General features: G+C 41.0%; 1 protein-coding gene across 5 annotated transcripts in view; it reads right to left on the reverse strand.

Moving 5' to 3' along the window:
- MYO3B (myosin IIIB) overlaps positions 1 to 25,737 on the reverse strand; it is a 503,216-nt gene that overhangs the window by 439,915 nt on the left and 37,564 nt on the right. For 4 of the 5 annotated variants that reach the window (XM_035304567.3, XM_035304566.3, XM_035304565.3 and 1 more), the window contains exons 4-6: positions 12,725 to 12,829; positions 12,380 to 12,479; positions 9,463 to 9,539 (exon numbers count right to left, since the gene is read on the reverse strand). In XM_035304567.3, coding sequence (XP_035160458.3) covers positions 9,463 to 9,539; positions 12,380 to 12,479; positions 12,725 to 12,829 — 282 coding nt within the window. Of the gene's footprint in view, positions 1 to 9,462; positions 9,540 to 12,379; positions 12,480 to 12,724; positions 12,830 to 25,737 lie in introns of those variants that run through there. The other variant, XM_035304568.3, reaches the window with a different exon arrangement.

Consider the following 25,737-nt stretch of genomic DNA (forward strand, 5'->3'; position numbering starts at 1 on the left):
CTCCCCACTAAAAAGGTATGGGAAATACCTGGGACATAATAGAGCACAAGAAATACTAGTCCATCTGCCTGTACTTGTTCCTATTTCATCCTACTCAAGCCTCCTCTGGGGTCCCATCCCTCATGCTGACCACTCTCCACCATTTGTTCTCTTCTGACCGTTCAGTGGACATCAGTCACAGGAGCAAAAGTAGAGTTTGGCTTGGGTGGGAATTCTCTTTCATCGGCTGAGACTCTGTACCCAGAACAGGGCAGTGGAGTCACTGACTGGAGGTCAGCTACAGGTAATTTGGGACCCAGAGCTCAGGAAGAGCTGAGGCCAACTCTGACATTGCTTCAGCAAACACTTCTGTTCCTGCAGTAACAGAACCCGTTTTCCTCTCTTTGGTAGATGAAGAGAAGGTGGCAACAGCAGATGCTTTGACCCTTCTCACCTTCCCAGCGAGGGGCGAGGAGAGCCTTAAAAGTTCCAAATGCTCCCGGTGGTTGTTCCTTTGATATTTCTGGCTTAGCACTTCTCACTCAGAACTCAGAGGGGATGTGAGGCCTCCGCTCTAGGCCTTACATGCTTTGCACATCTGGGATCTGAAGCCCTCAGGTGGGGTCTTATATTTAGACTCACCAGGAGGAGGGTAATAACATATCACCACCTCCTCCAGAGCCGGCTCCCACCTCAACACTGACATATGACACATGACTCAACCTCCCCACAGAGCTCCAGCTGAGAGGGAACTATTGCTGGAGCCAAGGTGAAAAACTGAGGCTGCATCCAGTCATTTCACCCTTGCCCGGGGCCCTTCCCCTACTGGAGCACTCAGCATCTGGGTTGCGCCTCAAGGCCTTAGAAGACAACCACTCTGCAAACATAGGCAGGCCAGGGCCAGCCTCAGAACAAGAGGAGGAATCTCTGTCTCTTCGAGCCTGACACACAATGCCTGGGGTGAACCAGGGAACAGCAAAAGGTTACGGACTCTCAGAGATGAATGTTTCTGGAGAAGGCAGACATGTCTTTCAGCCAATAATCTGAAGTTCTAAACCTCTCGCTTAACTCTCCTGAGCTCCCAAAGCCTGCATTCCTCACAGTGATATGACTGGCAGAGTCCCACGAATCTCCAGTCTTTTAACAGACAGCCAAGTAAAACGGATCCTAGCAGCCACATGACATCGTCAGTTCACTCTTACTGGGAAATTGGTGAGATCCCACCCCCACTGCTTGCGGAACAGCAGAGCAGGGAATATGAGAACTGAAAGAGGGACTTCCCTCTACTAACGGTAAATGTTCCCTGGAAAATAGAAAGGATCTTAAAAGGCAAAGACTACTGAAGCCAATTTCTTCTTTTTTACAGATGAGAACAGGATAAGCAGAGGTAGGGGTAGGGGCAACATAGGACACCACTGTTAAAGCCCTTATTATGTCTGGCACTGCCCTGAACACTCAAGTACATTATTTCATTTTATCTTTTAAGGCAGGTTTTTTCCTCCCCATTTTACCTCTTAACTTCTCCCCACTTTACCAGTCAGAAATATTCAGTAACTTGCCTGAGGTTATTGGTTATATGGGTAAGCAGATACCTATGATTTGCTCCCAGATATATCCTGCTCTAAAATTTGTGCATTTTTACTCAAATTTAAGCCATATAAAAATAACAGAACCAATCCTTTTTAGAAAATGGTGGCAGAGCTAAGACTAAGATTGCAAATCTCCTAAATTCAGTTCTAAAGAACTTTCTTTTCTTCCATATTCTTCTCTTGGGCATTCATTACACTGGCTTCTAGCATCACATTGAAATATTACATTTCCTTCATATAGTAGGAAGGATAATTCTCCTCTAAGTTAAAAACTGGGGGAAAAGAGATTCATGACTTATCTGGTACACTAGTTGTCACAATTAAATAATTTGCTGTGGTATCATGGTTAAAAGTAAGGACTTTGGAGCCAAATCTCTGGGTTCAAATTCTGGTGGCATTACCTAATAACTTGTCCAAGGACAAGACCGGTTACTTTCTATGACTTACCTACTTCATCTAAAACATTGGACTAGCAATAGCACCAGCTTTTTGGTAGTGTTGTGATATTTATGAGTTAATACACACAACTCCCTTAGCACCTAACACATAGTAGGCACTCACTAAATGTTAACTCTTATTTGGGAACCCAACCCGTTAGCTAGAGCTTAGGGAACAAAGTGGTAATAATGACAATAATAATTATTCAGCTCTGTAGTGTGGTACGTCTTTCTCAGCCTTTTGACACAATATCTCATTTGTCATCTCTAGCTCTGGCAATGCCAAAGGAAATAGCATTATCGTATCATTTACTAGGAATGGCATAATTAATGAAGACAAGAGTGGCTGCAAAAAGCCTGCGATATTTCTGCATTGGTGTAGGCTAGTCGCTATGGCAACCGTCCCCTGTCAACGACCCTTTGCCAGGCAGAGAGAGATCCATTTTTGGAGCCGTCACAGCACATCTGTTTCTCTGCTCAGCTGATTAGCTCTTGTTTGCAACAATGAGCAGATGGAAGTGAAGATGGAAAAAAATTTCTAAAAAGAAACAAATGTTTATTTTATCCACAAGTCTGTTTTCCAATACAGAAACAGAGCTTTAGCTGTTTTAGGAAGATGCTGCATATACTAGATCCTTAATGCATGGTGGAATTGCAAAGTGCAGTCAACCTACAAATATAGGTGATAGGTCTTCCATGTGTATCTTTTAAAATAATGTGTCTCACACCCCAATTTTGGAGTAAACTTCCACTATATCTTTGCATGTCTCTGTTATATGAGCTGTTGTCTCAGTTGGCTGGTACACATTTTCCACACCAAATATTCCATATGAACACACTGCAAAGTGAAAGAGTACAAGAATCCCTTTCCCTGCCTTGGTTTCTTCATCTGTAAAACGGGGCTTTCATTCCCATCCTCTCTGAAAAGGCAAACAGCTTCAACGTTTACTAGGTATGTGAATTTGGGCACGATTCCTCCTATAGCTCTTTAAGCCTCACTTTCCTCCGTGATAAAATGGAGAAAAGATTGAGAGCTATTGGGAAAATGAAATAAAATATTTCAAAAGCCAGCCCTCGGCAAGCGAAAGTTTCCTTCCCAATATGCCTCTGCTCAGCAAGAGCAATGTTCAAAATATCTGGCGATCAGGTGTTATGTGGCACTGGCCATCCCTGCTTGTCAGACAGACCTTTTGTCCCACAATGGCTGGATCATTAGGAGGTCAGAAGTGTCCCAGGGTAAAAGACAGGGCACCTCTGGTGGCTGAGAAGCACTCAAGGGGCTCTGGATGACAACCATTTGCTATCTAGAATGAAAATATTTTAATATTTTAACAACCAGCATGGCCACAAAGTGTACATCAGCTAAATATAAGCCATTATTCCAAAAGTCTACTGGTTTCCTCAATAAAAACGATAATGGCAACTTTGGTTCTTTCTCTTGGCTTTCAGTCATTTACAAACATTGAGTTTAAATCTTCACTACATATGATCGTGAAAAAGGTATTTTAGGTATCAACTACCCCAATCCCTTGCCATTACCACTAATAAACATCAACTAGGCTTGTATCCTTTTTGTTATAGGCCAGGATATTACCTGGCATGTGTTTGATACAAATACTGGTTGAGCAATATTGACAGTGGACATGGGTTATACTGGAAATTCCTTAGTTGAGTGAGTCACAAAATATGGTTCCAGTCACCATTACCCACCTACCCATTCTGTGTCCAGGGACACTTGGCCTGACAGAACCTTAGATTCTTTATCTATAACATCAATGTAATCATGCCCAAATGGCAGTCTCACAGGTAGGTTGTGGTATTTTAAAAAAAATCTTGGTAAAAAGTCTATGCAAATGTGGGATAGTATTATTCATACTATTTACTCTAAGAAATCGGCTGTCAGGAGACAGTGAGGAGAAAAGCAACAACAAACTTGGCTAATAGGAAGACCGTGTTGTTTTTGTGGGTTTTTTTAAAGTATTTAAAATAAAGTCTAAAGTTATAGGCCAGGAGATCAGAAGGCTTAATCAGGTAGAGAAGATTCAAGGAAATGACTGTGAGCTGGCCAATCACCTAAAGAGATAATAATAATTTTTAAATGCTTTGTCTGGGAGTAGGTAGAAGAGAACAAGAGTCTAGGGGTGCTGGGAGCCCAGACAGGAAGGCAATTTAGTATGTATTGTACATTCAGAAAGAACTATGTTTGCCTCAAACACCAGAGGCTGAGAGAGTGCAGACAGGGTATGTGTGTGGTGTGTGTGGAGCAGGGAGGTGGTTGTGTGCGTGTGTGTGTAAACAGGCAAAGCTGAGCCCTCTAACGATGCTAGCATCCATAACCTGCAGCCCTGCAGGTTCTAAACAGTTGAGTAACTACCTTGGAAACTTGAATGATTTACACAAAGGGAGGGTGCTAAGTATTAATATTTGGGAGGCTGTTATTGGTTGAACTGTGTCCTCCAAAAAAAAAAAAGATACCTTGAAGTCCTAACCCCCAGGATCTCAGAATGTGAACTTATTTAGAAATGGGGTCACTGCAAATACAATTAGTTGAACTCAGATCAGGTCATACTGGAGTCGGGTGGGCCTCTAATCCATTGGAACTGGTGTTTTTATAAGAGATCATGGCCATGTGAACACAGAGACACACAGAAAACACCATGGGACTACAAAGGCAGAGACTGGAGTTATGCAGCTGCAAGCCAAGGAACACCAAAGATCGCCAGCAAACCTCCAGTAGCTGGAAGAGACAAAGCAAGATCCCTCCCCTAGAGGCTTCAGAGGAAGCCTGACCCTGCTGGCATCTTGGTTACAGATTTCTAGCCTCCAGAAGTGTGAGATAATATATTTCTGTTGTTTAAAGCTACCCAGTTTGTACTACTTGATTACAGCAACCCAGGGAAATAAATATAGTGTGGACAAGTCTTGAATCCCAACAGAGAAGGAAAACCCACTTTAACTTCCTGCTGTTTGGTTGTACCATGAGTGTCTTCGCCTGTGGTTATTAGCATGTTGGAGCCACTACTGCCCCTCAGATATTCCCAGGCAATGTAGTCATAAGTGCCCTGAAGTCAGTCTCTGAACAATGACACCATGCAGCTTGCAGCGGTCATAACCAGGGAGATTTAAAAATCTGAAGTTTTCATGAATTTATTATTATGAACTGCTAAATCAACAAACTCTGGAACAATCTGCCTCTGATTTTACTATATGAGAAACTTAATTATCTATTGCTCAAATTATTTTGTTCATGATAATCTGCTAAATAGATAGTCTCTAGGTGAAACTTTTTCTTTCACTCTTAAGATAATCTTTCCTGTAGTCACAGTATGCTACTGACACACAGTGTGCTTAGTTTATAAAAAAAACTGTTCTGATCTTAAGCCAGGCATGTTGGCCCATGCCGGTAGTCCCAGCTTCTTGGGAGGCTGAGGCAGAAGGAATGCTTGAGCTTAGGAGCTGGAGACCAGCCTGGGCAACATAGTAAGAACCCACATTAAAAAAAAAATGTACTGAGCTGGGTGTGGTGGCTCATGTTTGTAATCCCAGCACTTTAACAGGCTGAGGTGGGAAGATCACAAGGTCAGAAGTTCAAGACCAGCCTGACCAACATGGTGAAACCCATCTCTACTAAAAATACAAAAATTAGCTGGTTATGGTGGCGTGTGCCTATAATCCCAGCTACGCAGGAGGCTGAGACAGAATTGCTTGAACCTGGGAGGCAAAGGTTGCAGTGAGCCAAGATCGTGCCACTGCACTCCAGCCCAGGTGACAGAGCAAGATTCTGTCTCAAAAAAAAAAAAAAATACTGGTCTTGATTTCCAGACTAACCCTTTTACTATGCCAAGCAATTTATTTCCCCTATAGTATTGTTTCAAAGTACTAACACACTAAGGGCATCCCACAGAATTCTTCTCCTACATTGCTGAATTGATACTACTCTGCCAGTATCTTTCAACTTTAATAGTGTCCAAATGAGGTAGTAAGAGAAAACATAGAGAGTGTTGACAATATAGTCATTTCATTTCATGCTGCAACTTTGAGCTGCCCCAGTGAACTGTGTCTTGACTGCTCATCAACATTTGACTGTATTGTGGTCACATTCCATTAGCTACCTGGTTTGTAGAATAGCTATTTGAATTAAATATTACAATTACTCAAGCTCATGGAATAAAAATGAAAATAAAAAAGGAAAAAAACTATTTGGTTCCATTCCTCAAAAATAAAATAGGATCAAGAATTTCTCAGCTGCATTTAAAAAATGAAGCACAAGTCACCTGCAGTGCTCTTTATTCCATTGGCATTAGTATCGCATGCATTGTTGTGTCTAATCTAAAGACCACTTACTCATACAAGCAGAAGTAAAAGCATATCAGGACCAATACACTACACAGGCCATCTTTTGCAGACAATGCTACTTTGAACCATTACTGATTATACTTTTAAGGACTGTTCTTGACCCAAAACGTGGCTCACATGGACAGTATAAATGTTTGTTGAACTGGACTGAAAAATGGAAGGTTGTTTTTGTGGACATTCTTATGGAGGATTATGGAGCAAAAAGAGACTTTCTTGGAAAAAGTAATTCTCCATTTAGAAAATAAAAATGTGAGGATGATGCAGGCCTGATTCCCAAGAACTGTAGCCTGGGTCCCAGAGCATACTAGACGTATCACATATCCTGAGAGAATCCTGCGCCTGAACAATCAGGCACTCACTCCTGAAATGTGCTGTGAGGGTCTCCATACCTTAAACTGCTTACTCTTCAATTGACCCATTGCAACAGGTAGGATCAGTGCTGGCATTTCCCAGCTAACAGGGGAACCACTTCCAGGGAATCTGAGCAAAAAGAAGCTCACCATAAGCTGCCCCCTTTAGAAATACTGCACATATTTTATTCAACCAGCTAAAGTTGGAAAGTCACAAACACCTCATAATAAATATACAAAGCAAAAAAAAAAATACTTCTCTTAATTATATTTTGTGATTTTGAAAACACCAATTTGCTCTAGATTAGAACAGGAATACCATCTTCCATGTTATGCCACCACAAATATTAGTTGACTGACCTTGGTCATGCTTTCCTTTCAGAAAAGATCAATCTAAATCTACAGAGAAAGGTACTAATACAATAGTTGTGAAGCCCTCCTCAAACAGTCCTTCAAACTCATCTTATCCCTTTGGCTTTTTTACCAATACATTCATTCATTCAACTTTTTTTTTTTTTTTAAGATGGAGTCTCACTCTGTCACCCAGGCTGGAGTGCAGTGGTGACATCTCGGCTCACTGCAACGTCCACCTTCTTGTTCAAACAATTCTCCTGCCTCAGCCTCCCAAGCAGATGGGATTACAAGTGTGCACCACCACACTCAGCTAATTTTAGTATTTTTAGTAGAGACGAGGTTTTGCCATGTTGGCCAGGCTGGTCTCAAACTCCTGAACTCAAATGATCTGCCTGCCTCAGCCTTCCAAAGTGCTGGGATTACAGGTGTGAGCCACTGCTCCTGGCCCAACAGATTTTTTTTAAAGCATCGGGCTCTGTATCAAGCACTCTATTAAGAGCTGAGGCATCCCAAGTCCCTGCTAGAGCTGAGTCCAGTTGGGAGACCTGCCTCCCAGCAACTACAATACAGTGGTGATACTGTATTAATGGAGGTTGTAAGGACATGATAGAAACTTAGGGATAGGAGCCTCAATGTCGGCAAGGGATTAGGGAATGTTTCCTAGAGGAGCTAGCATTTGAGACTTGTTGGTTAAGGAGGAACTTTCCAGAGACCTGGGACCATTCCAGATGATATAATAGTACATCAAGGGCTTAAAGGTACATCAGTAGGGATTTGGAGAGTCACCTGTTGTTCACTGCTGTTTGGGGCTTTAAGAACTAGTAAATTGGGGGAAGAAATCTGAAATAAGGCTGGACAGATAGGGGTTGGAATAGTAAGAGCTTTATTCATAATTTAAAGGAGTTTTGACTTTATCCTGCAGTGTTTCTCAAAGCAGGGTTCACAAAGGCCCTAAAAAACTTTTTATGTTTTTCGTTTTGTTTCAATGATAATTGTATTAAGAATAATAATGGGAGAATAAGGGATAAAAACATATTCTAGATCATCTGGCTGACAATTTGTCACACAGTGTCCATATTATGCTTACTATGATGTTGGCACCAAGCCAACAGAGATGTAACAGGAGGAGATCAAGGGAGATGTTGTTTGAACAAAGAGATTATGCTAGCTGAAATGGAATAAAGTAGTAGGAGAACTGGGTCGCCACGTGGTATGTGGTTGTAGGTGCGCCAGACTCAAAATAATCCATGCTGTTGTGTCCTGAAACATAATCACACTGCAAAGGACAACTGAGATTCACAAAACAATATCATTTGTCACATAAAATTCAAGTTGCTTACTTGAGTGTTACTGGCTTTGTGTAACAGTTTTTTCATAACACATTTTTTCCTTTTGGTTTTACATTTCTACAAATAAAAATGACAAAAAGTTTATATCTAATTTCATGTTTTGTAAAACCTATTTAAGAAATATTTAAGATCTAAGTAAACACTGGCATTTGTAGCATTTTCCTTTTTCTTTTAAGTGGGCCTGTCCATTACCCAAGCATGAAAGAAAGGGCCAAAAATGATGGGGGGTTGGGTATTGAAATTTAAGCCGAGATTAATGTGAACCAGTTACTTTGTTAGGAGACCACTTTGGCAGTCACACAGAGGAAATACCACCATGCAGGGATGGAAAGACATTTAAGGAGGTGACCATGTGAGTCCTTTTGTTAAAATAACCCATTTGTTTAATCCAAAAAGCTACTCTCAGGCAAAGGTCAGCATCCTGTGGAATTAAATGACCTGAAAAACTAAACTGCACTAGTGTTTCAGGGCATGCCTCATCCAGCTGGAAGGTTCCCCAGACTTCTATATGTGTCATTTTCCAGAGAGTTCTGTGATGATACCAGACCTAAATTAGGAATAAATCCCATGTTTTACTACAAAGAGCCAACAAAGTACACAAGGTAAGTTGCTATGTATCTGATAACAAAAAACAACCAGGGCCACTGCAGGTAGATCTGTAGGCCAGTTGGTGCAGAAATCTGTCTCTTCACCAAGCCATGTACCTCTAGGGCTGCGTCTATCCAGGGAAGTTGACTTTTTTCTAATTTATACAAGGGCTGGATGAATTTGCCAAGCCATGACCCTTGGAGAGAGCTGCATCTTCTGGAGGGACGCCTTCTTCTAACTGCATGAAGGTACCTTATGGGGTAGCTGTGACTTAATCCTGCTTTTCTGAGATTACACCTCATCAGCATCACTTACCAAATTAGAACTCTTATAATTCAATGAGGATAAAGAGCTTTCTTCTCCCTAAAAATTCTGGAGAGCACATGACTTACCCATGAAAAAAGCATAGTGCCAAGGCATTCAACAAGTGCAAAGAAAGAACCAGGTATTTCCAGCTTACCTCAGGGGCCATCCAGAATGGGGTGCCAACGGATGTGTTTCTCCGTAGACGGGTACTAGTGAGTTGAGCTGAAACACCTATAAGAAAAAGATATCAGAATTCAAAAGAGAACAAAGTATGACACTAGACCAGGGATTGGCAGGCTTTTTCCATAAAGGGCCAAATAAATATTTTAGGCTTTGTGGGCAGTATGGTCTGTCATGACTACTCAACTCTGCTGCCATAGTACAAAAGCAGCCATAGTAAACACATAAATGAATGAATGTGGCTGCATTCCAATAAAACTTTATTTATAGATGCTGAAATTTTAATTTCATATAATTCTCACATGTCACAAAATAGTGTTTTTTTTTCCCCCAATCATTTCAAAATGTAAAACCATTTCTACCTCATAGGCCATGTGAAAATAGGAGGCAGGTCATATTCAGCCTACTAGCTATAGTTGGTAAACTGGAGCATCTATCACTCTATTTAAGGCATTAGGGTATATATTTTTTTCTAATGGACATCTCTGTCTATATTCCTGCAAAAATCAAAAGAAAAATATCAACAACTAGGATCAATCCAAAATGTCATCCTATTGTATTTCCAAATTATTTCACATAATTTCTTTCTTAATAATGTGCTTCATTTTTTGGAGAAAGAAGATTGGCATGCACTATCTATAACAGAGCATCATTGTAGACATAAAAAGATTACAGTGTCTTATCTTGCCTAAAAGCCTGGAAACCTGGCAAGAAAGCTGTGTTTGTTCAAATGGAAAAAGAAAATGACTAGTAAGTAATATTATCTGGGGCTCAACGTTGAGGACCTGAATTTTAATGTAACTCCAATGTCCTTTAACCAGCTCTCGTCAGGGCGCGGTGGCTCACACCTATAATCCCAGCACTTTGGGAGGCCGACGCAGGTGGATCACAAGGTCAAGAGATCGAGACTATCCTGGTCAACAAGGTGAAAACCTGTCTCTACTAAAAATACAAAAATTAGCTGGGCATGGTGGTGCGCGCCTGTAATCCCAGCTACTTGGGAGCTGAGGTAGGTGAATTGCCTGAACCCAGGAGGCGGAGATTGCTGTGAGCCGAGATCGTGCCATTGCACTCCAGTCTGGGTAACAAGAGCAAAACTCCATCTCAAAAAAAAAAAAAAAAAAACAAAAGCAGCTCTCTTCTTCATACCATGAGGGCGTAAAGGTACACTGGATTGAGAGTCAATGTTTTCCATCATAATTATGCTTTTTACTAATTATGTGAATCCTTCACCTTTGAGCCTCAGTTTTTTCATCTTCAAACTAGGGATAATCACAACAGTCACACCTACCCACAGAGGGTTCTTCTTAAGACCAAATAGGAGAACAAATGTGAAAATGGTTTATAAATTGCAAAGCATTTTACACATGTAAGATATTCTTTTATACCACAAAGAAGTCTCAAATAGCCCTAAAGAGAAGGACAAGGGTTGCCACTAATGTCACTGATGACAAAAACTTAGAAACTGAACAGTGTGCCTTCTTAGCAAAGGACACATCTTTGAAACATCAGCATAGATTTGCCAAAGATCCATGGGTTGTTTTGTGGCAGGGATGACTGTTGTGTTAGCTGCAGATGTTCTCTTTATTAGAGAGCCAAGAAGCTCTTAAAATTCCATTGGCCATGGAAAACTTCCCATTTTACCAAGTCCTCCACCACAATTTTGGTAAAAAAACAACTATACCTTTCAGGTTCTAATTTCTAGAAATTTCTTTTGCAGCCACTGAAAGTTCAGGACCTTCTAATGGAAAGATTAGGAACATTTATTTACTCTATGTCAAATCTCAAAGCTGGTGAGTAAATCAATCAATATCAATTCCCATCCCATCCTCATCCATCCAGTCTGTTTCCCCTCACAACATATTTACTGCCCCCAGAATCATGTGGAAAAAAATCTCTAATGTTATACACATAGCATATTATTCGAGTTACATCATTCCTTATAAAGAGGAGCATAAGACTTAAACAAAATACTCCCTAGGCTATTTTTCTTTGCTTGCATTTCAGTAAAAATAGACCAGTATGTCTAAAGAAACTTCATTTAAGTAATTTCTTCTAAGCAAATGATAAACTGATATATGTTTATACTCAACTCTTTCTTAGGAATACAACAATAAATATTCAAAAATCATTAATCTCATTTTTTACTATAATAACTGACATTTTTAAAGTGTCTTTGGAAATGTTTTCTTATTATTTGTAATAATGACTCTGAAGAACTATTGTAGAACTTATTTAGAAAACTAAATATTCAACAAACAAGAAAGAAAACCAAATGGTTTGTTATTTTGTGAATATCAATATATGATATTACAAGGAGATAGTTAATAGTTCTCTGGCCTTAGGTGATACTGCCCTGCATTTCCGCTCACACTTCCATTTCCCATTAATGTTTCCAGTTCAGCCAGATTCACATGTAGCAGCAACAAACACAATTTAAAAGGATGTTAGCTCTCAGGCCCACAGGACTATTTTACCTTCTGCTCACTGGGAATAAGTATGCCTAAGGCTAGTGAAAGTCATTTGAAAGACCAAACTGCTTTCTCTTTTCATATGCAAAAGAAGAAATGACAAAATGTAAATTATAGACAATTGCCCTGAGATATGAAATTCTTAGCAGAAAACCAGAAAGTTTTTTCATCAAGTTCTTCTTTTGAAACACTTTTATTTTCGATCTTTAATAAAATTGCTTCTAAAGCTGAAAATAGATTAACAAACAGCATCTCCTAGAGTGATCCATCTGGAACCCCCACCCCCCAGCCTGTATTTGACTGGAAAAGTCCCTCAGTCTATGGTGTAGCAGAGAGGCCCTAGTCTTCTGAGATTGCAATAAATTGTCCCCTTTGGCTAAACTGCACGCATCAAGAAAACAAACGACAAGCAGTCATTACCAAAGTCAACGAGCTTAACTCCTCCTTCTGTTGTCAGAAGAATGTTATTCCCCTTCACATCACGGTGGATGATTCGGTTGTTGTGCAAATGCTGAAGGCCCTGCATGGCATCCCACCACCACCAAACAACAGGAAAGAGAAAGGGGAAATTTACATGCTTATTTAAAAGCAATTACCCTACTATTGAAAATTCTCATGAAAGTCTACATTTGGCTACACCTTCTGGCTTTTAATATTCCTTGCATATCATAGAACAGTTTCCCCATTGTTAATATGTAATAAGGACCCAAGCAATGGACAAAACATCCCCTCTGCTGTCATACCCAGTTTGATGGATGTTCTTACCAAGAGGGCCCCGTACAAGATGTATGAGATCATTGCTTCATCCAGCCGCTGGCCACATCTGAGTAGACCTTTGACAAGTTCAGTGACTGAGCCCCCATTACACAGCTGCGAGAAGAGGTGCCAGACACAGGGAGAACAGGAGACCACATATAAAAAAGAAAAGAAAAAGAAATTAAAAAGAAAAGCCACCTGATACCGATTCAAAGTAGTAAATTTGCAGATCACAAAACTCCAGGTTGGAATAATCAGCCTTCAAATTTCCATTATCCAAATTTAATTTTTTGTATATGTATTTTTTATTGGAGGTGATGATTTATGAGTGAAAGCGCATGCCAGAATGCTAACTTTTTAATTGCCAAGTATAAAATAAAAAATAAAATATAAATTGTCACAACTCCATATGCAAGCCTGGAGTCTGAAAGCCTGAAGTCCTGCTTGCCTCCGGCTGAAGTCTCCCACCCGCTGCCTGCATTTGCCATTGTCCCTGATCTCCCAGCAGAGCTTCCCACAAGCCCCTCACCCAACCCTGCCATCTTACCTGTTCTTATGATAATGTAAATACCGCTCACCCAACCCTGCCACTGTAACTGCACTTGTATACTCCTTGCCCCTACCCCCCAACCACTGTAACTGAACTTACTCTGCAACACCCCCAGCCCCCCAAAAAACTATCCAAACCTATAAAAACTACTCCTATCCCACTGCCCTTTGCCAATGCCCTTATTGGCCTTAGCCCACCTGCACCCAGGTGAATAAACAGCCATGTTGCTCACACAAAGCCTGTTTGAAAGGTCTCTACATTCAAAGCATGAGGTTTTTTTTCCAACATAAAGCACATTGTTTAGAAATTTGAAAGAAAAAGCATATGCAAATGCTTTTTCAAAAATATCTAATAAGTTGCAAAAAATCGTGGCAACTTATTAGATATTTTTCACTTTATGTGAATATTGTCTATTTTCTTAATGTGTATTTGAAGATAAGGAAAAACCAGGAGAGACAAGATGATGCCCTTGATGTGTGAGAGAGAAGAAATTTTAGTGATTTCTCCAGTGCTAGCAGGTATCAAAAGCCCAACCAGCAGATCTTTCTAGAGTTGCCATTGCAGATAAAATTTATGGAGTGAAGTTGCATCATATGTGCATTTATGAACCTTTTCATGTTCAATTTTAGGCTCTCAGCAACTTTATGCTCTTCTCTCTTTTTTGTGTGTAATTAAAAACATTGTAAGATTTTATTTTGCATATCAGTTATTTGTAATATATTGTATCTTACTGAAGTTTGAGTACATAAAGCAGTCACAATTATACTTTTTCAGAACTTAAGGATTTCCAAAGGTAACTCTTATTAACTGCAGAAGTCCATTGGAAACAGATGCTTGGTACAAAGGAACTTTTTTACTGCCCACATTTGGGTTTGCTACAAGCATCCTAGATCAAGAGTTCTTAACTGTTTTGAGCAGAGCATGGAAATACCCTGAAATTGTAGGCAGCATGCTATACATGCATCTTGCAGTTTACTGGGGAGAAAATTCAGAGCTTTTACCAGATTCTAAAAGCTACTGATATAGCCAAATGCCTAGGCAGATAAAAAGGGGTCCCCAGAGAATCTCTGACTTGCCCTACAAGTGTTTACATCAGATGCTTTTGCAGATGAGGGAATCTGCCCAGGGCTTGTCTGGGCATACCCAGAGCAGACTGGATCCTGACAAATGAACTGAGGGAAATGGGTGGAGCCATGGGAAATTCATGCCTTATGCATGGAAGGAGCCTGCTCTTTTTAGCTTGTGTGAGCGAAGTCCTTTGAATTCATTGCACCATGGACTACACCATAGCCAAGCCATGGTGACCCCTGTGACCTGCATGTACACCTCCAGATGGCCTCCCAGAGCCAGAAACTCTGTGGTAACAGGAACACACAAAAGAAGAACAGCTAGCTCCTGCAGTGCCTGATTAACCAAGCTTGCAACATTCTGCCATTGTTCCTGCTTCAACTGATGAGCCCACCTGGTGACATTGGATCCTGTGACAAACCCCCTGGCTTAAAAAAACCGCCCTAAACTATAACTTTCTACTGCCTACCCTGAACCTATAAAACCAGCTCCTATCCCACCACCCACTGCTGACTCCCTTTTCGGACTCAGCCTGCTTGTACCTGGCTGAATAAACAAGCCTTGTCACTCAAAGCCTATTTAGGTGGTCTCTTCATTCACTATACTCTTCATTCTTAACAGTATAGTGACCTGGGAATCAAAGAGTGAGGTAGAGGGCCTGTTAGCAGGACTCCATCTCACTTTGCTATTTTTTTCCTTTTCTCCCAATAAATTCTGCTCCTTACCCTTTTATGTGTCCACCAGCCTGATATTTCCTGGTCATGTGACCAGGAAAGAACCCCATTTTAGCTGAACTAAAGGGAAAGTTCTGTAACATTTTTGGCATCCAGACATGGGGCTTGAGGAAAGGTGAGTAACTTGCAAACCAAAAAAATATTTTTCCTTTTGCTTCTAGGCCTTTTTGTCCTTGGACTTCTTCGGAGAGTAGAAGAAATTATGCCTGAGAGAAGTACAGAAATTCCTCTTTGAAGTTTCCATCTTAAGGTCTAAAAAGATGATAATTTGTCATTCCACAATTTCTATCCGCTATTAGCCCCTATAGTCTAGTCCAGTTAGCTGCTTTAGCCTACTCAGGCATGGCTGGACAGGCCTGGGCAAGTCGCAGCCCATAGTTCATGCCATTCCTTGTTTGGAAGCACTTCCCTGATGATCTGGTGATCATCTCTTTTTTCTTTCTTTCTTCTCTCTTTTGCTAGCCTACTTAGGAAAGTCTCAAGCTATTAGCCAATCAGGTCAAGTATAGAATGTGTTTTCCCATTCCAGCCAACAGAAACCAGACACAGCAGCAGAGTAGATGCGTCAGGTTATAAATAATCCTGTCTCCTTTGTCCAGGTGTGTGCTTGTGGCAGGACTGCTATCGAGCGGCACTGTTTCTGCAGAAAGTAAAACTGACCTTGCTGAGAGATCCTTTGTCTCAGTGCTGATTCTTCTTGCAACACTAAGAACCCATTTCCAACACCCCCTACCATGTCATTCCTGGGGGTCAGGAATGTTGACTGGACGAGCAAACTGGTGGCTCCCCTGCTCCCAAGTTCCTCTCCCTGTTGGAGAAACCCATTGGTATAATAATAAGAGATTCTTCCCCAAGGCTTTTTTTTTTTTTTTTTTGAGATAGAGTTTTGCTCTTGTTGCACAGACTGGAGTGCAGTGGCACGATCTTGGCTCACGGCAACCTCTTAGGTTCAGGCAATTCTCCTGCCTCAACCTCCTGAGTAGCTGGTATTAGCTGGTATTACAGATACCACCACCACACCTGGCCAATTTTGTATTTTCAGTAGAGACAGGGTTTTTCCATGTTGGTCAGCCTAGCCTCGAACTCCTGACCTTGGGTGATCTGCCTGCCTCAGCCTCCCAAAGTGCTGGGGTTACAGGCATGAGCCACCATGCCCAGCCAGCTCTTTTTTTCTTTTTTTCAGAAAACATTTACCAGGCAGGGACCCCAATTATCAGTGTCTATATTTTCTGTGAAGTTTTAATGATGTAAAAGGATTCGTGAGGTTGATCTAAAGCTGTAGCCAATCTGGTATGCTTTTCATGACTTCCTGTATGGTCAACAGCAAACCTGGCTGCAGGCCTCCATCTTGTTTTACATGCTTGCGATCTGGACCTATAAGGACATAGCAATGTTTTTGTTCTTTCATTTCACTATGATGCCCATGTTCGATCTTAGCTTAGGAAATGAGTACTTTCCAGTTAATATCTGTGTGACTTTTACCATTTGCTGACTCTCTTCCCCACCATGAACAACTTCTAGTCTTTTTCTTAAATCTTCCTTTCTCTGGGTTACCTTCAAAGCTTCTAAATTTTGAAAGAACCGCTTACCCTCACCCCCTTCAAAAATACCACATACACTCACAGAGAAATCATAAACTTAAGTGACGCTTGTTGGTTTCCTTTGGTAAAGTCTGAAAGCCAGAAATACAAGTTTCTTGGCATCACTACAGTCAGGTAATAAGCAAGTTAAAAGAATTTTCTTAGAGAGTGATCAGCTTAATTAAATGTGGATGTCCAAATTATGATATATTTAAAAGACCTTTATGCATTTTCCTCCTCTGGGATCTTACTTTACTGGAAAAAGGCTTTTCCTGAGTTACTTTTCTCCATTTTGCCTTGCCCCTCTCTCAACGCATGCATGACAGGCCCTAAGATAACTCCTGGGGCCTGGGACTCCTTGGGAAAAACAGATAAGGTGCCACTCTGTCTGGGGAAGAATCCTGTTTTTCTCATGGAACCCCAGGAATTAAAAGTAGATAGATCCCTCTCAAAATCTGTTTTTTCCTCTCAGTCGTGTCTATTTAATAGGCCTGAAAAGCTGCATATTTTCTTTGTCCTGCCTCTTAAAAAGCTCCACCTGGAGGCCCATGATCCAAATAGGAGTTGGGCTAATGAAAATCTTACGACTGCTGGGTTTTCTTCTACCTGTCTGTGTAGTTATACGTGTTCTATATGTGATGTCTACAAAAAAGAGCTCTAATTAATTGGTCTAATGGAAGACAAGCGCTTGGATCAAATTTTTTTTAAAGGGAAGATAAAAGCCATGGTACCTTTTAGTTCATGTGACTTTAATCTTTGAGAAATAAAAACAGCCTTAAAGACTATTGGTAAAATGCAGATGCTGTCAAAATGTAGATAGGTGAACTAAAGTATGCAGGTCAGATACTAGGTTTGCTAAATGTTTTAAGGTTATAAACTGCCTTTTTGGTTTTTAAGAACTTTTCAATTTGCCAGCTTCACAATTGGTAAGGCCTGGGGACATGTGGAATTAACCACACCCTTAATTATGATGGAAGGAGTCAAATCTTGGCTGAACCTAGCACGTAATTAAAAACAACTTACCAGGTTTTACATTAAAGTTAAAATTGCTAGGGGTTACCACTAGAATTGAAACTACTAGAAATAGATTTACATGCAAGGTATGTAAGAACAGTAAGATGTGTTTTTCGTAAAAGATTATAAGAAGGTATGGAAATTCTTGTCTAGGGTTAAAGCATTGTTTTGAATTAGATAAGATAAAGCTGATGGTTTAAACAAATGAAGGAAGGACTGTAAAAATTAATCTTGCAAAAATTCAGTGTGTGAACATATTGACTAAATTCAAAAGGGTATATGGTTTTTCTGTAAACTGAACATTGAAATAAAAGCACAACAAGATACTGTTAAGGCACTAATCTGCTCTTTAGCAAAATTTGTAAAGGGTTATAAAAGATTTCTGCGTTTTAAAATTTCTCAGTCATTGTTTGTCAAAATAAATAACTTATGGTAATCTGGAACTCTATTTCATCGTTTTAAACCACGAATATATTTAATAGGCTTCCCAAAATCAAACTTCAGTTTCAAAATTGTCTTTCCTGATGTCCAGCTTTTGGATGCTACAGAGAGCCCCTGGAGTACCCAAAGGAGAGGTAAAAGAGATCATTTGGCATGTTTAGTTACATGGAATTGCCAAAATGGTGTTCAATCTTTTTAGGTTATATTTTGATGAATAATACTAATGTATGTTCCAAAATGGTATGGGATTTCTAAAATGCTAATGTCTAATATATATGTTATCAATCATAATTAGGGTTGTTATGTTATTGTAAACCACAGAAATAACCAAACTTCTTTGTGAATTGTGTTTCTGTAACTACCCCGGACAATTCTGTTACTCCCAACAATTGTTGTCTTGTTTTGGTCCTTTTCAAAAGACAGTTTATAATAAACTGGACTCTGACAGGTGCTACATGACTCTGTCAGGTGTTTTCAAATACAGGTTCCTGATAACTTTGGAGACTGTGACATTGGAAAAAAGTTAAAAAGTACAGGACTCATGAAGAGCTGAAATGTTCACAAATATCATACAAAACAAGAGTTAACTAAATGGACTGAACTCATAGAAAACTGAAGCAATCTTTTCTACTTTTGCTTGGAATATTGCTGATCCTTGATTTGTTTTTTCACAGTCAAGGAAACTTATTTTGACCTATTTATAGCCTTTAATGACTGAGTAAGGTATACTCCTGTGAACAAAATTTGGAGCATGTATGTCTGTCTCTCTCTGCCTGGCTTCTGCAGAATTTGGAAACTAGCTGTGAATATTCTTATGGCAATGTAGTTGGTCGTATCAGTGCAATAAGAACTGACTTTCTTTTGCAATAGGATGCAACTGGAGATATTGGAGAAACTGTTTTACCAAGGCTTTGACTGTAAGGATATCCCTTTAAGGAGTCAAGCTTGACTTGCAGAGCCGATAAAAGCCCCTGGGAATACTGGCCTCATACCCTTTCCTATGCAGTACCTGTATAGAGTTCTGGACCTGTGGTAAGCAAAGAATGTCACTTTCTGACAGGCCTAGGAGCTCTAAGTTTATCTTGGGACCTTAAGAGGAGAGGATCACCCAACTCACAGGAGAGGATCACCCAACTCACAGGTATTTGAGGATATAAACCCATGGCTGTGCTTGGCTTTAAAAGGTCTAATCTGAAATTCCTTGTGCAACAGAGTTCCATCAAAGCCAATCTAAAAGGTCTATGTAGAAACAATTATTATTGCTGTACTAGTATCCAGTATAAGACTAAAGTCGGCTGGGCGCGGTGGCTCAAGCCTGTAATCCCAGCACTTTGCGAGGCCGAGGCGGGTGGATCACGAGGTCAACAGATCGAGACCATCCTGGTCAACATGGTGAAACCCTGTCTCTACTAAAGATACAAAAAATTAGCTGGGCATGGTGGCACGTGCCTGTAATCCCAGCTGCTCAGGAGGCTGCGGCAGGAGAATTGCCTGAACGCAGGAGGTGGAGATTGCGATGAGCCGAGATTGCGGTGAGCCGAGATCGCGCCATTGCACTCCAGCCTGGGTAACAAGAGCGAAACTCCGTCTCAAAAAAAAAAAAAAAAAAGACTAAAGTCTATTTTGCAAACAACTCAGTCCTATCATGGTTTTTTTTTTTTTAAACAAAAAATGAGGACTGGAGAGAGAGAAATTATGTTTTAAAACTTATCATATATTTATCATTAAATTCTAGACTCATTTGTTGTTTTAAATTTTTTTGTTTTGTTTTGCTTTGTTTTGTTTTTGAGATGGAGTTTTGCTCTTCTTGCCCAGGCTGGAGTGCAATGGCATAATCTTGGCTCACCGCAACCTCTGCCTTGTGAGTTCAAGCAATTCTCCTGCCTCAGCCTCCCAAGTAGATGGGATTACAGGCATGCACCACCATGTTCACCTAATTTTGTATTTTTATTAGAGATGGGGTTTCACCAATGTTGGTCAGGCTAGTCTCGAACTCCCGACCTAAGGTGATCTGCCCACCTTGGTCTCCCAAAGTGCTGGGATTTCAGGCATGAGCCATGCCCAGCCTGTTTTTAAGTTTTTGCCTACATTTTAAACTAACCCTGCTTATTCTTGTGAAGCAACCAGGAATCCCCAGTTGCTGCTCAGAAAGAATAAAAGGGATGGGTGAGGTAAAAACCTAGATCAAAATTCTAGTTCTGAGCAATTATCCTGCAAATCCTTTCAGGTGGTGGGAATAAATAGGGTGCCCATCACCCAGAGTTTTCCTTTTTGGGAAGGTAAGACCAAGGGAGTTAGCCAAAGCCAAGCCTCATGCACCCAGATCTTAGCAAGCATAACTATAGCCACCAGTTATCTGGGCATGTCATAAGACATCCTTTTTTCTCCCTTGTTGGGGATGACCCAGTTGCACAGCTTCACCTTGGCATTTGGCTTATGATAAGGAGTCCATGCAACACCTGCTCTCTGAGGCATGTTTTTGTCCCATACTGAATTCCAAGCTTCAGGTCAAAGCCCTAGGAAAGGAAACTGAATTTGAAGGATCCAGAGGTAGATGATAATAGTTAAAAGGCATAGCACAAGTGAGCATGACTGATTCCTGCCAATTAATCCAAGCTTCCCATTTCATGGATAAATACCATGCTACTATTTATGGCATAAATGAAGTCTAGGGAATTCAAAGGCTACTGACAGCAGAGGAGATAGGGGGATACTCCCATCCCCTGGATCCCCTTTTAACAAGGGTGAAAGCTGCTTTGACACCATGGGTGATACCCTGTCGTGGTCACTGGGACTTGGGACAAGAATGGAGGAAAGAAAGAGGAATGCTTCACCTTCTCTCCCTCACATACCCCGGGTATTTGCTAGGAAGAGAAGGGAACCAGGGATGCTTTGCTCTCCTCTTTCAAGAAGAGTAGCCATTCATCTGCAATCTGTACCCCTTTTGAATGTATCCCGAACCCCTAGGAATCCTTTGAGGAAAAAAAGCCTTTTTTCCCCCCCTTTCTCTTCCTTCGTCTTCTCTTCACTGATAGGTAATTGTGTGTCTGTACTATGGGACACTCCCCTCAGACACAGCCTCCAAACTAGGAATAGTTAATTTCCCAAACCTTAGACTGGTTAGGATTGGGCTCAGGGGAAAGGAACCCAAAAGCCTGATGTGCTAAGCTTTTGGCTTCCTTATTCTGTGCAAAAGTAAAAGGACTCAGGATTTCTGAGCTGTCCTTAACTGCCCACACCCGCCAGCCCACCTCTGCAGTTTCCTTTTAATATATGTTTTCTAATAACCCAGTTTGTCTCTTCCCCTTCATGTCATCAGACTCCAAATGGTCATGCAACTGGGGCCTCAGATGATGGCCCCTGTGGCTGGGGACCCTTAAATAGGCCTCTGAGGGAGCAATGACTGCTGTTTTCCCAAAACAGCACCCCCTGCCAGCAGGAACCAGTTAAGAGGGGTCTCATCCTTACCCTTCACCTTAGCCTTATTCTAATGGCAGTTAGGTGGACTTCTTTCCATGAGGGAGTGAGACAGCCAAATGCCTAGGCAAATAAAAGGGATCCCTGGAGAGTATCTGACCCATCCCACAAGTGTTTATATCAGTTACTTTTGTGCAGATGAGGGAACCTGCCCGGGACATGTCTGGGCATGACCACAGCAGACTGAAGCCAACGAGGCACACTGGGGAAAATGGGTGGAACCACAGCCATGCGAAATTCACACCTTATGCAAGGGAAGAGTCTATTCTCTTCAGCTCCTGTGATGACCTGGGAATCAATTGGTGAGGTAGAGGGCCTGTTAGCAGGGTTCCATCTCACTTTTCTGAGTTTTTTCTTTTTTTCCTTTTTGCCGAGTAAATTCTGCTCCTCACCCTTCTACGTGTCCACAAGCCTGATCTTTCCTGGTCATGTGACAAGAACCTGGTTTTAGCTGAACTAAGGAAAAAGTTCTGCAACACTATCATTGATCTTATCAAGGTAAAACCCTTACTTTAAAGCCCTAGGTTTCCTTTTGGCACTATGTCTGCAATTTGGGAAATAATTAACTAGAGAACAGCAGGTGACCCCCTGTGTTGTGGCTGCTTAAATCAAATGACTTTTCTTTCTTTTTTCTTTTTTTGTTGAGACAGAGTCTGGCTTTTTGTTTCTGTTTTTGAGTCAGGGTCTGGTTCTGTTGCCCAAGCAGGAGTGCAGTGGCTCAATCTCAGCTCACTGCAACTTCTGCCTCCCAGTCTCAAGCCAACCTCCCACTTCAGCCTTCTAATAACTGGGACTACAGGTACATGCCACCAGTCTCAGCTAACTGTTTTACTCTTGTAGAGATGGGGTTTTGCATGTTGCCCGGGCTGTCTCCAACTTGCCTCAGCCTCCCAAAGTGCTAGAATTACAGGTGTGAGCCACTGTACCTGGCTTTTCTTAAGCAAGGAAACCTGAGGAAGCATAGATTAACAGCTTCCCTAAAAGATAAGGTTTATCAAAATAATAATACATTAGAATCTATTCAACTCTAATTATGAAGATCTGCAACATTTTAATAAAGGGTGAATAGATGCTTTTACATGACATGTGAAATATGTGTGCAGTCCCTGCTATATAGTTGGCAGATCCCTTGCATACATTATTAATAATCAAGGCAGCCTGGAACTGAATCTACCCATGTTTTTTCACCATTTAAATTGTTCATAAGCAATAGTATATGACTAAAAATTTAATACAGAATTAAGGAATCTTTAAAACTAGCATAAAATTACTATCTCAGGAAAGACTTAGGAGGGACCCTAATAGCAGTGAAATGCATTGAAGGCTATGACGATTCCATCAGTTTGGCACTATATTAAGTGAGCCTGAAATCCACTATCTGCCAATTTCAGGTTTAACTTCCAACTCAAAACCCATGGCTCTGATGGTGGCCCAAATGTTAGTACCAGCACAATGTCTTCCAAAGGATTCCATATTCTTTTGATTCTAACTATGGCTCAGATGACTCTGAAAGGGCCAATAACATTCAGTGTTCAATCTAATACCCTCTTGAGCACGGAATGCGTTTTCGGTGCCATAATTCATAGAACAGTCTTAAAACCTAGGCTTTTGAGAGACACAAAATGTTTTCAGAACTCCCCAAAATACATTGTGCATATCAAGCAACAAAAATTGGATAATTGACCAGAGTCCACTGATGACCAGGGCAGAGCTCGGGACTTGACATAAAGAAGTTCTCACCTGACAAAAAAAAAAAAAAAAAAAAAAAAAAAAAGAGTCCTTATGGAGTTAGGGGAGATTAAGAGGACAAGATTGGAATGAGGATGCTCTCTTTGGGAGGGGGCTGCCTGTGTAAGAACTTCAGTTTCTTATGATCCTCTTTCCATTTGGAAATCTAAAAGGAGACCTCTTGACGACAAGGGCTGTCCGTGTCAAGTGAAATGGAAATATGGCATGGTGAGGCAGGCCACGCTTAAGATTACAATAACAGCTCTCTACAATATGCTCACAACTTGTAAGACACTCAGAACTTTATGCTGTATGTGGGGAGAGGGATAAGGTTACAGTTTAAATAAGAAGGACAAAGAACATGAGGACCTCATGACAGGAGGAAGTGTCAGGGACCAGGAACATCAAAGATACCAAAAGCGGAAAATACCATTTTATTATCATGAGGACTTTGTGGTTACCATACAGTTCAGAGCCCTCTGCCCTCCCTGCCCTGGCATTATGTAAGCAGCTACTTCTACCCAGATCCAGATGCCACCCAGGGAAAAGGGAGAGGAAACAGGGAGAGAAGAGGCCCTAGAAAACTCAGTACTGATCCAAATGACTAAGTTTTGGCTGGACAGTAAAAATCAGACATAAATACTGGAATATGCCGCTCCACAAGGAAGTCACTCAACTGGACTTAAGCTTAACAAAATGGGTTAGAATCAGTTGCCTCCTTTAGTCAGGCTGGGGGTTAAGAAGCAAGTTTAGTTCAGTTATTGAGAAGAAAGTCACCTCTTTGTTCTCAATAGTTTGTGATTGCCCAGTTTATTACCTATTACTCAATCATGAATATGACACAATCTCTAGCCTCCAAGACTTCACTGCCCAGCAATGGACATATGAGTCATCATAGTGTGGAATGTGGAAGCAGAGCTGTGCCTAAGGAAGTGTGGTGGCACCAAAGAAGGGAGGGTGAACTCTGCTGAGGGAGAGCAAAGAGGGGACAGTCTAGGAAAGCTTCCCAGAGGATGTAACATTTACAATAAGTTTAAAGGACAAATGGGTTTTTGGCAGGTGGACAGGAAGGGAAAGAACATTCTTTGAAAAGGAAGATGGAGACATCTTGTGCAAATGTAGGGAGTGAAAGAATGAGGGGGGTGTGCATGTGTGTAATAAGTTCTAAATACTCTATACTATTGGGACAAAGGGTGCCAGAGCCTGGGGCAGGGAGTTGGAAAAGGAAGGCAGATGACAGGGAATGATAGGTATGCCCTGCTAAGAAGTATGGGCTTTATTATTCTATAATACGGACATTACATTGCAATATATCACTAGATAAAAAAAGGTAAACTCTTAACATATTTTAGGCAGGAGGTCTCAATGTTCAGATTTGCATTCTAGAAAAATGACTTGGTCAGCAGATTGGAGGATGGACAGAAGACAACACCAAGAGCTGGAGTATCCATTAGAAGATACTGAGGTAATCAAGGGAGGCAGGGTCAAAAGTATGAGGATAAAAGGAAGGGAGAGATTTGGGAGACTTTTTTTGAGATAGAAATGAATGGAATTTCTGACCAGCCATAAGTGAAAGGTGAAGAAGAGACAGAGTCTAGGTAAACTGTGAGAATTAGGAAAATATCAATAGTCTGCTCCTGTAAAGCAAAAGCAGTAATAGGGATGCAAAGCATGATAGCACCTTCATCAGGACCACTCCCCAGCCTGGCTCACATCTCACGCAGGGAGGCACGGGCTTTCTTGAATTCCAAGTATGCTATTAAAATAGCACTGAGAGAAATTTTAAATTAAATGCTGGGTGATGATCCAAGCAAATGCAACCCTGGAATTTTCCCCTGACACCTCATTTTGGTCTCTCTCCCTGCCCTACTTTAAGTGTGGCCATTTTTGCAACAAAGGCCTCTGCAGCAATATTTTATACAGGTAGCCAACTTAGAAACTTTATTTGTAACTCTAGAACCTCTGAAGGGATTAAGAGTAGCTATTTGTCAGCAGGATCAAAACACAGCTATGGATTTAAAAACAACAAAGGAATCTTACTCAGCCGGTGCTTTTTGTTCACGAAATGTCAGAGAATTAGAGCTGTCTGACTTCCCAGAACTCACAGGTAATTAAACTGTTCAGGACACCTTTAAAAGAAGCTGTCCTGTGAAGCTGATAAGCCCCACAGCAAGGTTTTCAAGGGCAGCCTATGGGTTACAGAAAAAAGACTCTGGGCACTTGGATATAAAAAAAGAAAGCAGGTGTATACTGACAATTGTCTAATCAGAATAAATGTTCAGTGAAATGGGTTGAACATTTTAAAAGCACGATGAAGAATTATATTTAAATGCACCAAATAAAATAATCCCCTTAGAATTGTAAGAAGGCAACCAAGCCTCCCACCCCAACCCAGAGGGTTGTCACATCAGCCCTTTATTGCCGCCCACT

Source organism: Callithrix jacchus, chromosome 6 (assembly GCF_049354715.1).
Source record: "Callithrix jacchus isolate 240 chromosome 6, calJac240_pri, whole genome shotgun sequence".
Taxonomy (NCBI): domain Eukaryota; kingdom Metazoa; phylum Chordata; class Mammalia; order Primates; family Cebidae; genus Callithrix; species Callithrix jacchus.